This window comes from Anoplophora glabripennis, unplaced genomic scaffold (assembly GCF_000390285.2).
Source record: "Anoplophora glabripennis isolate ALB-LARVAE unplaced genomic scaffold, Agla_2.0 scaffold357, whole genome shotgun sequence".
In the NCBI taxonomy this organism is placed as follows: Eukaryota; Metazoa; Arthropoda; class Insecta; order Coleoptera; family Cerambycidae; genus Anoplophora; species Anoplophora glabripennis.
Genome location: NW_019416998.1, coordinates 238,357 through 256,533, shown reverse-complemented (window position 1 = coordinate 256,533; position 18,177 = coordinate 238,357). Strand labels below are relative to the sequence as shown.

The following is an 18,177-nucleotide window of genomic DNA, read 5'->3' as shown; positions in this document are numbered from 1 at the left end:
CTTTTATCATAAAACTATAAAATAGCGCATAATTTAGAAACTTTTTTGACTGCACTTAATCGCGCTAATTGTTTACTCTAAACATCTACCAACATGAATCATAGAAGAACGGAGATGCGAAAAATAATTGTAAGATTCGATCGACTTACCTGTAAGGAAGATCAATCTCAATTATTTGAGCATCGTAGTTCTTCTATGATGGGGCCCACCCGCCACTCTTTTTTTTACCCACAGCGTGATTGGTTCGGTCACAAAATGAACTGGCTGGCTATCAATAAGTAGTAACGGACTGTTACGAAACACTTTTTTCCTTTAAACCTGTGCGTGCGTCATGTATAAGTGAGACCTACCAACATGAATCATAGAAGAACTACGATGCTCAAATAATTGAGATTGATCTTCCTTACAGTTAAGTCGATCGAATCTTACAATTATTTCACAGTCAGAGACATAGTTTCGGGGATGGACTGGGTAATTTTGACTCAAGTTTTTCTTTGTTGCGTAAAAATATTTGATTTTGATATTGACATATAAAATTAAATAGGAATTCATCAATTCTTTTCTTGCAACAAGAAAAGATAAAAGTTTATTTTTATTGCTTTGTGTACGAAGCATTTTCGCACATAAATTCCTATGAATTTTTGTTATTGATATGTGACATAGAATCCGCCATTAAAGTTTCGCCATATTTTATTTGCACCCCATAGGTACAATATCAGCAATAAAGGATGCATTATTAAAAAAAAAATAGTAGTTATAGGAATTAAAAAATGTATTCTTGTCCATAGTGGTAGTACCTTTAGTAATAATAAATTATGCACAAAAATAATTATGGTTTTCAAAAATATAGTAATTTAAATAAAAAAATTGCTTCATTTGTAATAAATACTCCTTTCTGACTAAATATTGCCTCTTGATATATTTTTTTAAATTGAACTTTACAAATACGAATGAACAAACGCATCTATTATAAAAAGAAAGTTTTCTTCTTATAGTTAACAGGTAGGTAAAAGAACCTTTTTATCTTTTAAATTTTCCCTGAAAAGTGTAAACCAATTCATTTGCGTATTAAAAAATAACATAAAGTGGTGATAAATGTTTTACGATGCATCTTTGAAACCAGGTCAACTTTGCAACCATTACATGAATTTGTTTTCTACTTCTCGTTGTTTTGTTAGCAGGAGAAATACCTAGATTCAAAATAAAGTACCTATTTATTTAAACACATAAACTTATTTAAAGTATGATTTTACTACTTTTGTCAGAGTTATTTGATATTTCCCTGAGAAACAATATTTTATAATACATATTTAGAGTGTTTCAATATGTGTATATCAAATACGTCTTTGTAATGTAAATAAGTTCTTTATAAAGTTAAGTTATTCGGTATCAGTCTGAAACATCGGAGTCTTTCTTTTCCTAAATACTTGTAAAGTGACAATTTCCCAGTAGGATACAGCTTGTTTTATCTTCCTTACATCCGAGCAGGGTATTTTTTATACCAATCACCTCCAACACCCTTATAAAAGACTGATCCTTTGTTATTCAAAAGAACTCGTCACTTCTGGCTGTATTTCAAACGTCGAGTCACGATTTACCTGAGAAAAGACTCCGGCCAGAAAATATGTGCCTGATTGCACTCCTACTTTACTGATGATTGTATGCTCTTGTTATCTGTTTTGAATTCAGTTACTCAAACGGCAAAGCAACACTAAATAAACTGAATAATTAAACACGTCAATTATTCATACCTTGGATAAGTGCCTAATCGATGGTAACAGTTTTATATTTTTTAAGTTGGTAATAGTACGTACTTAATTTTAAATATCTTTTGTATTTAAGTCACGATTAATGATGAAAAAAAATAATTGAGTTAAAACATTCTCTCTGAATCACCAAGACAATTACACTTCTCATTATTTGTTTTTTTTATATTCTTGGTTATTTGCACAAAATTGCTGAAAAACCTAGTACTATATTTTGTTTGTTACCTGCTCCCTAATTACTTTTATTGGCTATTCGTTTTATCACATGGAGCAAGTCGAAGCTTATCGAATAATATTATTTTTCACATCATTATTGTATCAAGGAATATTATGGAAAACAATGAAGTTTTAAACAATGACCATAAAAAATGAGGTAGATATGACATATTTTCCTATAAACCATGAACCTACTGTCTTCTGTTTTCAATAGATAAAGCACGAAAGATGAATGTTAGTAATTCTTAATTATTATTACTATTTTTTAACAAATACCCCAACTTGGATTTTGTATCTTCCTAAGAACGACTAACGTAAACAGATAATGAGCAAAATTATAATTCCTCTTTCTTCCAGATCCTATAAATTTCACATTCAACTGACAAAAGATTTAATCCCATTGAAAATACTTTCCGTGTAAATTAAGTAAATTTCTCTAAATAAAGGGGACAAATCCCCTTTCCAGATGATTTATAAGTCAATTTGAAATGTATGCTTTTTCCGGAGCTTGAATATTTCATACAATTTAGAGCATGATATTTTCTAGTTGTACTCCCTCTTGGCTAAATTTTAGCAAGGGTGGTATGTTCCCTTATAAAATAAAATAGTTGACAGAGCTGGGATTAGCCTGGATTAACAATTAAACTTAGACTATTAAAGGGACTTGTTGTATAGTTTAACTTAATTAAAGGGACGGAAATGTTATAGCTCAATGCCTCCTATAATGCCATTACACCAGAAATTGCTTATTCCAAATATCTTCCTTGTAAGTCATTTGCCACTTAATTTTAGTTCCATCACATGTGACTGTAGGAGCTACTGACCTGAAATTTAAATAAAAATCTTCTAAATTACCAGAAAAAAATGTAAAGTTTAAGAATTTCCTTAAGTTATACTTATACAAGGTCGGTCGGCGCATAGAAAAGACAACGCGCTAGTTGGGGACGACAGAGGGTTCGCTTGGGTGTTTCTTAAGTAGAGGACTTCTTATTATTATTGTTTTGCATGGCCTTCCTAAGTATGTTTAAGTAATTTAAGTAACTGTGTAAAAATGCACTTGATCAAATAAATCATGTTGTTAATCTATTTGGAATACAAAAAAGTATAGAGAAACAAAAAGTGAGAGGTGATATTTTTTTTGGTAAATAATGATCGATGATACCCACACCTCCGCCACTGCTAAGTTTCTACAGCTGGTAATTTTTAATTTTATACTGTCATACTAAATATGCACATCGAATTTGGTTAAATTATTTCAAGCGGTTTAGAAATTAAATTTTTTTGACACGCTGTAGCTAGACAATGACTGTCCTAAGATCACACATTTATAAAAAAAAATTATTTTGGCCACAGAATACACCTCTGGATTTTTGACCTCTACTTAAGAAACATCCTGCATGTACACCATTACAGAAAAACTGATAGAGCAAATTCAAACGGTAAGCACGGATCTTTATGGTAAATCGAAATTATGGTATTTTACCCCCACAGATGTAGCCAGTAGAGTAGTTATTTCCTGCTATACCAGGGTGATTCAGAACTTATCAACTTATCAAAAAAGAAAAAAATCAGATGTACAGGGACTGTTACAACTAATATGATTTTGTAAAAAAAAAAAATCAAAAAGGGCAATTCGAAAATTATTTGAAAATACACATCTGTACGGCACTGGAAACTGGTCCACTGTAAAATCTGACCTTACATAAGATTAAAAAAACAGATAAAAACTTTCGCAAGGAAAGAAATAAGTAGAATTTTCAAACACCTATTTTATATCAGCAATTCAACTGCTTTTGCCGCTATTGTTGTTATTAATTAATGAAATTAATTTGTGGTTTTACTTAATAAAATAATTTGGCATACCTGATGTTACAACAACTGTTCAAATGTTTGTCCACCGACGTGTAAACACATTTGGGCCCGTCTTACACAGTTTCTACGAACTATCACAAATGTTGTCTTGCTTCACCATAACACAATTGTTGTCTTGCTTCACCATAAATTAAAACGATATCCATCAGCACCGAGTTGTTATACACGTAAGCCATTTTTGACACTAACTACTAAAAAACTATGGTAAATACTATCGCAATGACGTTAACACTAATTGTAAAATCGGATTTGAGTATTCGAAGTCGCTGGGGCCACGTAGCTCTCCACACGCATTGCGTAAAGCGTACAACGCGAATGACTAAGAGATTACAATTGTCCAACCATGTAATGGTGGAAAGTACTACAACTTTAATGATTTTACTAACATTTTTTACGATATTGACTCCATTTTACATGCCACGTATATTCCCAATTTTTTTTGAATAAATTGTGAACCACCCTGTATAATCAGTTAAGAGTCGTTAATTGGGTAGATATTTTGTTCATATCTATCTTTTTCTAGATTTTTATAAAAAAATTTGAATTTACTTGAATTAATTTAAATAAAGTCAAAATAAATTATGTAGTATTAATACATAAATGAGACTATACATTTTTTTCTTTAATTATAAAACTTTTCCGAGCGGAAATAGGATACATTTTTTAGGTGAATATTTTTTTCTCTCTGAAAAAATTGCTCTATTTTAGCTGAATACGAAACCTTACTTTTTTCAAATGATATTTAGTTATCAAATACTTACCTTCAATATCTAAATACCTACATCTTACAATTTTTACAGAGCGAATAGTGTGTAAATAATATATCATAAAGAATGTTTCCTTTATATTTGGTATATTTGTTTGAAACAGCTGCTACAAAAACCATTACACACAAATCATACATAAATTATGACGTGTCTACACATGTCCAACATAGTTTTTATAGTAATTATAGAACTAGCGTTTAAATTTATCGCAATCATTAATATGAATTATTTAATACAAACAGATGCGGTTTCTTGGGAAGTAGATCTGTCGTCAGTTATTATAAGCAAATTAATACATTTAAGACCTAACTGGAAATTGAAACCGGGTGGATTTTATAATTTTAGCATCAAAGGGATGTTTGATGTGATCACTATATATAAAATTTGAATCAAGTTTTTTCAGTGGGTATAATTCATTATGTTATATGCTGAATTTTCTATACATAACATAAAAATTTTATTTAAAAAAGAAATAAAATATTTACCCGCTATTGGCAAAGCGTATTTTTTAAACTGCGAAAATTGTTATACAGGATGTGTGGAAGTGAATGGACAATGCAAGAACAACTCCCTTGAATGAAAATAAACAGACTTAAATCAACAACAGACGAAGATATAGAAACGAAGTTTTGTACGAACAGTTGACGAATACAATGGATGTGAAAAAATTAAGTCTTAACTCAAATCAGTAATCTAGATATGAGGTGCGTTGATTACATTTAACTCAAATTTATGGCACCCCACTAAAAAAAATTGTCCTTTTGGAAATTCATATTTAATTTGAACGGGAATAATTTAACCATTTTTAAACTCAATACGTTTAGTTAAATATACCTATGTATAATTATTTAAATATTTTTACTAAACATTTTCAATATGGTTCTCGGCGTTTCTATACCCTTTATGTTTGCATAAATATTTTTAATCCTTTAACTTCCTATATCTCAAAAAACTAGGGCTTCGAAGGCAAACATTTATTATTTTTGTGAACTGACTGAAAACCATAAATTTTAACTGTAGCAAATAATCACAAACAGTGTCTTACTAGTGCAAATATTTTTATTTCCTCATATAATATACCGATTCGTATCGTCCTATTTTGAAGTAGACCGTTATCAAAAGTTTCCAGAACAATTATTCATGAGGACTCGAAACTATTTTACGCATGGAACATTTTATTGAAGAGCATGACGTTGAGATAGGAAATTTGGGATTAGTTAAAATATGCAGTATTAAATAAAGTGTTGAATAAAAGTAAATACTAACTTAAAATCAGAAAAAAATGCTTTACTCAAGTAAAAAACTAGCGTTATGTAAAAAGCGAAAAATTAATATCAATTAATATTCGTTTAAGTTTTTTTTTAAGTTATAGTAATCAATTGAATAGGTAGTTTCAGTCATATGGTTGAGTCATCTACTAAGAATTTTATTTTGGGTACATGTTACTTTCTGATAGTTTCTTTCAAACTATTAAAATACACTGTGGTAGATAATAATATTTTCCTTGTAAAGATATTTATTTATCAAATATTTCTAAATTCATCTTACAGCTTTTCGGCTGTTTATACACTATAAGGCACTGGGACAACTTATAAATAATTTCACTAAACATACCATATACAGAATAGTATTACACTGATGTCCATATTCTAAAAAATACTATCTCAAAATTCCATTCGTATATTTGAACGGATTATTCGTCAAATAAAAATTATTTGAATGCAAATTTCTAAATGCATTCCAGCTTGCTATTCAATGCAGGGTTTTCATTATACAAAGTGATTCAGTCATAATGTCATCAATTTTAAGGGAAGATAGGGGAAAATGAGTAGAATACGAATACGCGATTGAAAAAAATTTAAAATACGCAAAAAAATATTTTCGAATAATTATTTAAATCCATTTTCGGACAGCACTTGACACACAAAGGTTTATCAAGAATAAATCTTGACCTACCATAATATGCGGCCATTAACCTAGCTTTTAATGCGTTTTTAATCCATAGTGAACGACGACGAATAAACAGAGCTTTTTAACTTTTTACATTTTAAATATTAAGAAGTATTATTTATTTGCTAATAAAAACAATTGTATAAGGATAATAATTGTTTTCGAATGTAGAATTTTATTTTTAGTATTGTTAAATACTCACTTCGTTTTATCATTTAATATGACCTCCAAATTATTCTATCACTTTAGGATTCTGAGATTTCCTAACCTAAAACTAAAGTGCTAAACCCCCTGTTGAAGCACTCCGGTTAACCTGTTTGGGTTTAGCGTTTGCAAGTTATTATTCTTGGGTTAACCTGTCTGGGATTTAGCGTTTGCAGGTTATTTTGCACTTGGGTTAACATGTCTGGGGGTTAACCTGTTTGGGGTTTATGTAGCACTCGCAGGTTATTGTGCACTTGGGTAAACTTGTGTGGGGTTTAGCGCTTGCAGGTTATTGTGTACTTAGGTTAACCTGTCGTGGGCAGGTAGTGGTTATTGTGGTAGTGATTATTGTTCCCTTTGTGGGTGTAGTGCTTGCAGATTACGTGCTTCTATGTTAAATGGCTCCGTGTTACAGTTATAGAGGTTAATACCGATAGTTCAGCCTAAAATCGTTGATTTTGCAGTTTTAGGTTAGGAAATCTCAAAATCCTAAAGTGATAGAATAATTTGAAAGTCAGATTCGGATTGGATGACTCAAAAAATATGTAAAAATATTACTTCCGCTTTCTGAAGAACTTTTTTCAATTTTAGTACCACTGTTATGAAAACGCTAAAGTACCTAACTTCATTCAATGATATCTTCGCGAATAAAAAGATTTTTCAAATCTGAAAAAAGCGTTTTGAATTGTAAGTAGTAGTTTTATAGGGCGTGATTCGCTTTTAGAAAAAAAATTTCACTCCGTGATATAAGCCCAAATATAGCAAAACAAACTGTTTTCTGTAGTTTTAGATTAGGATATCTCGGAAACGTGACGTATAGGAGCAATTCTGACGCCGGATTTGGATTCTGCGCAGCAAAAACCTTTGGGCAAGTGAGGTCTGGTTTTTGGGTGTGATCTTTCGTCGAATTTTGTTGCCTTGTGAATTAACAGACTTCAGTTTCACACCGGATAACTATAGGCATTTCATTTGAGTGGAATTGCTAACTTCCTCATTATTGAAGCATTTAAGTATATCAGCTAAAAAGCTGGTAACAGTTTTAAAATAATAATTAACATAAAAATACTAATTATTTATCGTGTAACAATAACTCTAAATGAAATATTTTTTTATAATCTACTATTGTAAAATAGATGATAGGCTAAAATATAAAAAATCTTAATTCCGCAGAATAGGATATTATTATGTAATTTGGTGATTGGTAGCGGTGTCCCAAGTAGCACATCAATATTGATCCAATATTGATCCAATATAGTATATATATTGGGCCAAACTAGTTTCCACATTTTGGGCCAATAAAAAAATGTGGACTTTTCGGAATATTGACCCAAGATTGTTTTCAAATGTTGGACCAAGAAGTCATAAAAATATTGCCCCAACTAAAAATAGAATATTAGGCCAACATTGACACTCGTCATTATACCAGCATTTCAAATATTTAATCTTTAAAAATTTGTACCTCAAGGAGTGTATTCGGTTTCAATGTCTGTTAATTTAAACGGACTGTTAAAATATTTATCCAATCAGATTCTTTATATATTCAGAAATCATCATCCCTTATTGGATAAACATTTGAACAGTCTGTTTTATAAATTAACGAAAATTGAAACATAATACACACCAAGTGATTCAAATAAAGATACAAATATTGCACTTTTACTTTAATCTGTTTTCTTTTTCGGTGAGTTCTAATAGTCTTAGAAGTCAGAAGGCAGTGTGTCGAAAAAATTTTCATATTAAACTAAATAATAGTGAAAATCCAAACATACTTTTAATTTTTCTAAGAAAATGCGTTACTTACTTTAGAGCCACTGTTTGCCTTGCTCTTAATTTTGATATTATTGCAGGATAAAAATAAAACAAAATATATGAGGTTTACTAAACTGTATTAAAATCTACAATATTTCTTATATATTCAATATTTCTTATACTTCAGGCACACCTTGGTTTGGTTTTTCAGCTAAAATAAAAATGACTACGTGACACACATATATTACCTATAACATTTACAAAGGCAGTTACAAACCTCTAAGTTGTCTTCCACCATCTCGGTCTCCAGCTGTTGCCAAGGAAACGCCAATATAACGTGTAATCTCCAAGTCCGTGGCGTCCAAAAAAGTTGACTAACAGCTTCTAAAAACAGACAAGGTAATTTATTAATATAGCGGTCTAACAGCGAGTTAACATTCGTTGTTGTTACTAAAATTACTTATAGCACCATTAGGTTAACATACCTAAGACAGCATTATACACAGACAGCTTGGAAAAATCTTTTTTCTGTTTTTTTCCTTTTGCTGAGTAATGCAAGCTTAGCTCTCCGTCCATCAGTTTCTTCATGATAAAATGAACGTTCTTCTTTATGGTATCTCCACCTACATGTGAGAGGACGTTTATCTACAATGATAATAGAAAATATGTAAAGTGATAAATGGTGAATAAAGTAATTTACCAAATCTTGTAGGTCGGCAGCATTTTCAATTTTGTTTTCTAATTCTTGTAATTGCTCTGATGTTGTCAGCGGCAAGTTAAAGTTTGAAGACAATTTCAAGGACTTTTTTTCACTTAACATAGTATGCATTATTTTAATATCATTAATGTCTTTTTATTTCTGCAATATCATATTTGCTAGTGGTTTGGTGATCTTTATATCCACCATAATTAAATCAGCATCAGCATCTAAAACGTTTACACCAATAAAATATAAATAACTAATCATGTTTATGAAGCATTGAAAAGAATTTTCATATATTACCTTCATTAGAATTTCTACTAGCAGAAGAAGGTGTCTTCGTAGAGCCATTTATTAAAGATCTGCTTACTGCTGGCTTGGTAAAACTAGTTAAATTTCTTTGTGAAGATGAACCTAAAAAACAAAAGTATATTTAAATTTTTTTAAATAATATCTTGAATTAGATAGGTACCCTTAAATTCAGATGGAGTACAGACTCGGCTTGTGGAATAGTTGCCATTCCTTCCTGTTTTATTCTTTAACTTACATCGTACTGACTCAAGATTATCATCAGACGACAATAATTCATCCCCTTCATCGTCCACATCATCCTCTACTAGTCCCTCAACAGTCTCAGCTGTTGATGATAAATTAGATGTATATTCCGCCTTTTCTGCCAAATTTTGAGCATGTTTTAGGTTATATACGGTAGCCTTGCAAATACCAGCCCATTCTTCATAATCAATATTTAGACTTGGTTCTGAACAATTGTCCCTTAACTTCTTGATTTGAGTTTCAGACAATTTCTTGGGCCATAAGTAAAAATCTTTTTTTGTATCAACTGCCCATGAAGTTGGAACATATTCAGAAGTATTGTCTCTTAAGAAGAAAACTATATCCCAGCTTGCCATAATGACGACTCTGAAAGACACGATTGTGGAAGATATAAATTACATACATATTTCATATATACCATATTTCATACCATATTAACATATTTCTCGTTTTTATAGTGTCTGTAAATCACAAACTGTAAATTTTTCAAAAATATCATTGTTTGTTTCAGGTTATAGATAAATATTTTTAATAGGATTTTGTAAACATCGAGGAAGAAATCCAAATGATGTATTATCGTTGACTACTTAATTAATAAATGGAAAGTATTAAGTTGTTTTACTATCTATAGATATTAGTGTAATACTAATTAGTCAACGATAATAAGTCATATGCATTTCTTCCTGATGTTTGCAAAATCCTATAAAAAATATTTTTCCATAAACTGTAACTAAAGAAACAAACTCTTTAATTTAAGATTCTAATGAACTTTATTAATCATGTAAAAAATAACAATACAATATTTAATAATTTACATGTAACATCCCCACAGCACCCATATTGTTAGAGTCGGCAAGAGGAAAAACAATACACTTTGTAATGATGTCATTAAGGGTAGCAGAAAATTGAAAGTTGCTTAAATTCCTAACTTGGTACATGTATATATCTGAGGATAATAACGTGGAAAGTGTAAATATATTTTCAGTGACTTGGAATACTGGGCCATACAGTAAAATGTTATTTTTATCATCTTTGGCAATTTTGTTCACCGACATTATTTTTTTGCTCGAGAGTAAAATATATGATTCCTTCTTAGGTTTAGTTGCAATATACACGTTTTTATAGTTGATGGCTTTAATAATATCTCCAAGTTTTTCATAAACAACGGAAAATTCTCTACTGTTATAATTTTTTAACAATTTTGTACTGTTATTTTTTTCTGTAAGTCGTTTGCACACTTGTGAAAGTGGTTTGTTAGGTGTACGGATCATTTTCTTTAAACGACCTAAGTAATTTTCAAACATAAAACAATTTACATCCTCCGGGTTCTCATTTCGTTCAACAGCATCCTGAACTAAATGTCTGATACTGTGAGTATTAAATATCGGTTCCATATCTTGGTCATATACATTACAAATTTCTTTACAGAATTTGTCAATAGAAGTTACCGCTATATTACCTAAGGGTCTAGAAAAATCTCTGGAACATATAATTCTCATTGCACATACAAAATGAAGAAAGTGTTTGTACCTTTTCGGTGACAAAATATCTTTCAATATATATACTCCTATATATAATAAAACAAAGCGGAATTCTGTTGCTTTCCAACGATCCAGTTCAGAAAATGATCTCGGACGCCTACCAAATTCTCTAGGTGTATGCGAAGCAATTTGTATTATTCGTACGGAAGCTTCTCGTCGAAAAGCTGGTGTAATTCTAAACTGTGAGTCCGATTTGAACCAAAAATTTAAAAGGCGTCGCATTACACCTAAACATGCCATATGCATGTAATCTAGCGGGAAGCCAAACACCATATCAAAATTTTTTAATCTGGTTAAGGGAGTTGCACCTACATGGTGTCCAGCATGTGTTTTGTTTATAAAGGTTAGGTGAGATCTCTTTTCATCTCTCTCCGAAATTTTGTAAATGAAACGTCCATTAATTTTTGTCCCTTTAGCATTACACCTTTCACAAGCAAAATAACCATTATGACTTTTAATGCTTTTTAAAAAGGCTCGAGCTGGTGCATCACATATTAAATATTTAAGGCCAAATGTGTATGATTGAGAACCGGGACCTGTCACGCCAATTACTGAAAGATGTTCAATTTCTGCTATAAAGTCCTTAAGAAAGCTTTCTAAGAATTTTGGTTTACTATCGCCCATATAAATTGCAACCACAAAAGGATCAGAGTTAAAATTTGGCATATGCACGGCAGCAAGAATGGGCCAAAAATCAATGTTGGTACTTTTATGTATTTTCAACCCATCAATGTTACATTTTAACTTAATTGAAGTAATATTTCGTTCTTTAAGAATAGTGTTCAAGTTTCCATTAAATAATTGTTGTTCTAAATTTTGCTGTATACCGAAATAAATATATTCTCCATTTGTACCATTTTGTGATTGCATTGGGGTAATATTCAATGAACGTTCTGTTCCCAAAATGGTTCGACTATCTAAAGGTAAATCAGGATGGTGTGGTTTCAAAATTCTAAGCAAACTGTTTAATTGGGTATGATTTACATTTACAGTGAGTGCCCAGCATTTTAGATCATCTTTTATTGATAGAAAATTAGGTTTAAAAGCAGTAGAGAGATTTTCTTCCACACAATTTTGATTCAGATTATGTAACATATTCGATTTGCAATTATAATCTAATTCTAAAGTTTCAGTATTGCTCGTTTTAGAGTTTTCAGAATTAAAACTAAGAGCACTATCACTAAAGGCATCATCAATATTTAGTGCATTCACATCGCTGTTAGCAGGTGTGTGATTTGATAAAGGTAAACTGCAATCAGCACTTTCACTATCTAATTCCTCATCTTTATTTTCAAGAAATCTTTTAACATACATATACTTTCTGGACTTTTTTGACATAGTTCCTAAAAATTAAAAGTTCTGGTTTATTTAAATGACATTTACGTACAACATGCACCAGCTTCTATCGATCGATAATATTGAAAGGTTTACTCGACTATCTAATATCTTGCCATATAAACTATTGCCATGTTACCAAGAACAAAAAAATAATTACTTACTTTGATTGTTTAGACACCCTGTATATTTAAACAACTTGAAGGCCTCGTATTGATAAGTAATAGGTATAATAAAAATATCGTTTAATAGCCACTTCTTCCAGTTCTTCAGTCTACCTACAAAAATTTCACGATACTTAATGCACTTTATACTTACCCAACACACAGCACAAAATATACCATTTCTTCTACTAGGTACCCACTTTTAATTTAATAGCTGAATAACCAATCGAGTAGCATTATTTGTTATAATTTACTTAATGTAAAATGCAAAATCATTTATACAAAGCCGTTTATATGCTTAGGTTATGAAAATGCCGGTACAGCAGTACAGCACGTTACATCCAACTGCTGACGCCGCGTTGCCAGACTGCAATTTCAGATCTAGAAATTACAACTGATTTGACTATTTTTATTTGATTTAACAAAAAATAAGGTTTATCCAGTTTTTAGTGATTTAGGAGTATTGATGTGTTTATTTAAAATAGTTTACAACAATAAAATTTGCTATAACTATTTTACGTGAGATTTGCTCCTCAAACTTAAACCATCATTATCTGCAACTACAATATTTTACGTATGAGTTGGCAACAGCACACAAGATCTACAAGGAACTCGCGACCGCACGGCCGCAGAGAGTCGCCACTTGAATAATTATTGTAGCGCCTTTATTTGAATATTTTCATATTTTAAAGTAAATGTTACACTCCTCGTATCGTATTTGGAAAAGTATAATAAAGAATAATAATTAGCCTCTGAAGAGCCTCATATAAAGAGCTTGTGATGAGGGAGGAATCATTATACTAAGACGACTTAGTATCATGGGAAGGAATATACGAGTATGGCTATTATTTATTATTATTTCCCATGGCATATGGCATTCTAGGGTTCACTCACAGACCACCAACACAACACAGTTCACTCTGGTAATGCATTTGCTTTACAGTCCCTAGAAAATAGGTGTATATTACTTAGATAATTTATAATAAAATGATGTTATCTTTTTTATTGTAATAGAGATGCATTCCTAGATTGACCCAATATTTGTTGGAAATATGGGCCCAATAGTGAATAACCAGTGTGAATGCCAATATTATAACCGCAATATAAATAATGTATAGGGCCAATCTTGTAATAAAATATTGTAAATAGTAATAATGGGCCAACATTGATAAATAACAATAATGGCTAAAACTAGCTGACCGATATTGGTACAATATTTCTCACCAACATTACATTTATAAAACAAAGAACAATATTAAGCCAATATTGACACAATATTGTTTTATCAATAGAAATGATTCGATATTGTGCCAATATAAAAACAATGAACAGCCAATATATTGTGCTACTTGGGGTATTTATTATTTTGATATTTATTTATTTATTTTTATCATATTATAATTATTATTGGTGATTAATTTTGTTTCTGGTGTGTAAATTTTGTGTGTGTATAAGAATTAATTATCCGTTTGGGCGCCTTTTTTTATGTTAAATGTCATTTGGGTGTATTTATATCTAATTTTCCATTGAGTGTAGGTTCTGATAAGAAATTTTAATAATAACAATGACAAACATAGACGAACTAGACTTTCTTACTTTATCATTGCTAACATCGCCTCCGGCAGCTTTACTTTGTATAAATAATGTTCACAGTGTAGACAGGATTTTATTAGTGTAGATAGGAATGTTCATTTTCTACACTGTCCCTCAAGAAAAAACACTTTATTTTATCAATAGCATGAGTCCTTACCTCATAGGGGCGGTTATATGCTCTTTTAATTAACCTTTACTATTTAATTTTGGGTAAGAAACATTAAATAAAAGCAAAATTGGAAATATTTACACAAGATGACATTTATTACTTATTTATCTTTCAATTTCGAACAATATTTTTATGAACACAGAAACTAGAATTTTTTTTATATACTTTTACATGAATAATTGTCTGAGAAATGCCTTATTCTACCTATCATAATTGAGAAAATGTTTGGCTAACCAATTATCATTATTTTAAACGTTTTTCAAACAAATTAACTTATACTACGAACATTTGAAATTAAACTAATACTTAAATTATAGAATGTTCAAAAATGTCAATTTAAACTTTAATCACTGACATTGTTTATAGTTTGTAACGGGTTTTGTATTTCACAAATAGCTTTTATAGTTCGAATTTGCAACACTTTATGGCATGGAGAAAACTCTTATGCAACTGGACTTACTTGGTTTCGTTCTGCCTGGCAATTTGCGGTCGTCTCTATAACCTCACTTTATTGTTGTCGTTTTCTGCTATTCTCGTGCGTTGAAGATGGCTGTTGGGTCTGTGTAGAGTGCTTCCTGGTGTTTTTGATGTTGTTTGGGGAGCCACAGGACAACATGCCCCTCTCACCAGTCTCTAGAATCTCCTCTCGCCACTCTCTCAGCTTGTTGACTTCTCCCGATGTTTTTTTGTTTTTTCCGGTACCAGGTAAATTCACTGATTTGGCCTATTGCCATTGGTTGCTCGTATCCCTGTTATCATTTTCTAACTGCGCAATTTCTGCAGCATATTGCGATTAATTTGATTTTAATTAACTTACGGCGTAATTTATAGTTTATAACTGCGTAGTAGATTTTATACATCTTAAAACTAATTTACAAAAAATTTTATATAATATTTTGCATGACAAATTTTTTATAAAAAACTTCTAGCCTATGTGTTTCTGATGTTATAATATTTGAACTTTCTTTTGTACTAGATTATTTAACATTAATTTACTCATAAAATCTCTAAATTGGCCCTTCTTGTGTCATTTTCTTTTACTTTAATGCTTCTACTTCGTACCCAAAATTTATTTTCTTGACATGCTTATCATTATTTAAAATTTTGACTGATAATGATTTAGTTTATATATAAAATAACTATGAAATGAGCTTTTTATTTTACTTTAAAAGTATTTTATGTCTTTATTTTATTCTACATTATATCTCTATGCTATGCTATTTCTCGGTGTTGTGTCTTGAGATACAGTGTGTTCATTTCAATATATTGAAAATAAGTGTCATACAGGGCGTCCCAAAAAAACACGAACTTTTAACTTTTGAGGATTAAGTCCTATCAAAAAAGTTTCAAAAAATGGTTGTAGGATATGAAGAATCCAATACGTGACGTATTTGACCTTAACTAAACATTTTCAAGGTTAAAATTGAAAATTGAAAATTGAAAATACTAAATACTCCATTTTTATATCACCATTCGATAAATCATTCAAATTTTACGTCAGACTATAGGGTAGGCCTTTGCAGGTCATTTAAAGGTCAAATTTATTCTTTTTTGAATAACTCGACGAGATCGCTACTACCGATAACCGATACAGCACCAAATTTTATGTCGGAATCTGAGACCAAAGAGTTTTTCCACAATGTCCTTGAGATTATTTGAATGTCAAATATATTTTTGATAAAAAATAATGGATATAAAAGTAATAGAATTTTATAACCGTATTCAACTGAAACGATTGGTATAATCTTGACAACTATTTTGAAATTTAACACATTGTTAGGATAATAATTAAAATTTGCCGTTCTCGAGGCTGATATACAGAGTGATTCACAACTTATCCAAAAAAATTTGGGAATAGATGCGGCATGAGAACTGCAGTCAATATCGTACGAAAAAATTTTGTAAAATCCTTATAGTTTCCGAGAAAAAAATTATTGAAGTTATAGTACTTTCAACCAATACATAGCTGTACAACTGTAATCTCTAGCATCATTCGCAATACGCGTGGAGAGGCACGTGGCCTCAGCGACTCCGAATACTGAAATCCGACTGTTTACAATAGTTTTTTTGTAGTTAGTGTCAAAAATGGCTTGCGTGTACTGCAACTAGGAGTTGATGGATACCGTTTTAATTTATGGTGAAGCAAGACAATATTTGTATTATGGTGTAGCATTTGTGTTATGGTGAGGCAAGACAACATTTGTGTTAGTTCGTAGAAACTGAGTAAGACGGGCCCAAATGTGTTTTCACGTTGGTAGACACAATTTTGAACATTTGTAACATCAGGTATGTCAAATTATTTTGTTATATAAAACCACAAATTAATTTTATTAATTAATAATAATAGCGGCAAAAGCAGTTGAATTTGCTGAAATAAAATAGGTGCTATAAAATTCCATTTATTTCTTTCCTTGTGAACTTCTTTCAAGTTTTTATCCGCTTTTATCACATTTTGCCGCCATGTCGGTCTCATCATGCAAGGTCACGTTTTACAGTGGACCAGTTTCCAGTGCCATGTAGGTGTATTTTTAAATTATTTTTTCTTTACAAAATTGTGTTCGTAAAAGCCCCCTGTACATCCAAATTTTTTTTTTGGATAAGTTCTGAATCACCCTTTATAACCAGCTGTTAAGTCAAATTCCAGGTCACCATCTAATTTGTCATTCAAAATCCTACAAATTTTGCTTGAAACACTATTGTGGAGTTAGCTAAATAAAAAAGACTTCCAAACGACCTGCAAGGACATGCTGGAACTTTCTTTACCTCAAATTCGAACGTAAAATTTGGTGCTCTATCAATTGCCGGTATAAAAAAATATAAAGTTCCATTTAATATTCTCAAGTTGGCCTTGGTATAACTTTAAAACCTAGGGTCAAAATCAAATTCAAGGTCACTAGTATATTGTCTTCTTGATATTATACAATTTTTATCCGAAACTTTCTTTAATAAACCTAAATCCTGAATGGTTATGGGGGGGGGTCAAGTCTTTTTGGGACACTCTGTATAGATATCCGTTTGAATTAAGAGATAATACAATTTATCCCTACGAGTTATGAATGTACCTATTAATTGCAATATTGTTAAACCTTCGGAAAAGGCATTTAGATCAGATATTCATGTACAACCAGAATATCGAAATACTGAACATGTTATTCATTTTATGTTATGGATATTCGATGAATATCAAAAATAGAAATATACAAAAAACTGATATCTATAGAACATTATACTATATTGATAAGCAGTGTAAACTTTTTACAGATATCCCTTACACTTGTTTCTAACTGTTATAACATCACATTGTTCAAGACAATATAAGAGATGTCAAATTATTCGTTATGGGTAAAATGTTTTACAATACTATTCGCGTTTAAAAATACAGAAAACTAAAACCCGTCGCCTGAAGAGCAGTGCAAAGCTTTTCATATACGAGGTATGTTCATAAAATAACCGAACTCTTTGAATTACGCGCGAATTAAGATATTTAGTGATATGCGATTGACAGCATTGCGTTGCGCATAAAGGCAGGTTTACACGCTACAATAAATGCAAGCAATTTATCGTAACAATCGAATCGTTACGATTTATCGTTGGGT

The 18,177-nt window shown here is 30.9% G+C and overlaps 2 protein-coding genes across 3 annotated transcripts; both read right to left on the bottom strand.

Annotated features, from left to right (window-relative positions):
* Nucleotides 1–8,611: 8,611 nt before the first annotated feature.
* On the bottom strand, nt 8,612–9,394 carry LOC108910253. The gene is made up of 2 exons (XM_018714809.1): nt 9,225–9,394; nt 8,612–9,169 (listed from the first exon to the last, which is right to left on the bottom strand). The coding sequence occupies exons 1-2, from the start codon at nt 9,351–9,353 to the stop codon at nt 8,996–8,998; spliced, it is 303 nt and encodes a 100-aa protein (XP_018570325.1). The 5' UTR covers nt 9,354–9,394; the 3' UTR covers nt 8,612–8,995.
* A 54-nt stretch (nt 9,395–9,448) lies between these two features.
* Nucleotides 9,449–14,167, bottom strand: LOC108910254. Of its 2 annotated transcripts, none has more exons than XM_018714810.1 (2): nt 9,697–14,167; nt 9,449–9,638 (listed from the first exon to the last, which is right to left on the bottom strand). In XM_018714810.1, the coding sequence occupies exons 1-2, from the start codon at nt 10,133–10,135 to the stop codon at nt 9,517–9,519; spliced, it is 561 nt and encodes a 186-aa protein (XP_018570326.1). In that variant the 5' UTR covers nt 10,136–14,167; the 3' UTR covers nt 9,449–9,516. Both variants share the same exon structure in this region; 1 of them encodes a protein (XP_018570326.1).
* Between the last annotated feature and the right edge of the window lie 4,010 nt (nt 14,168–18,177).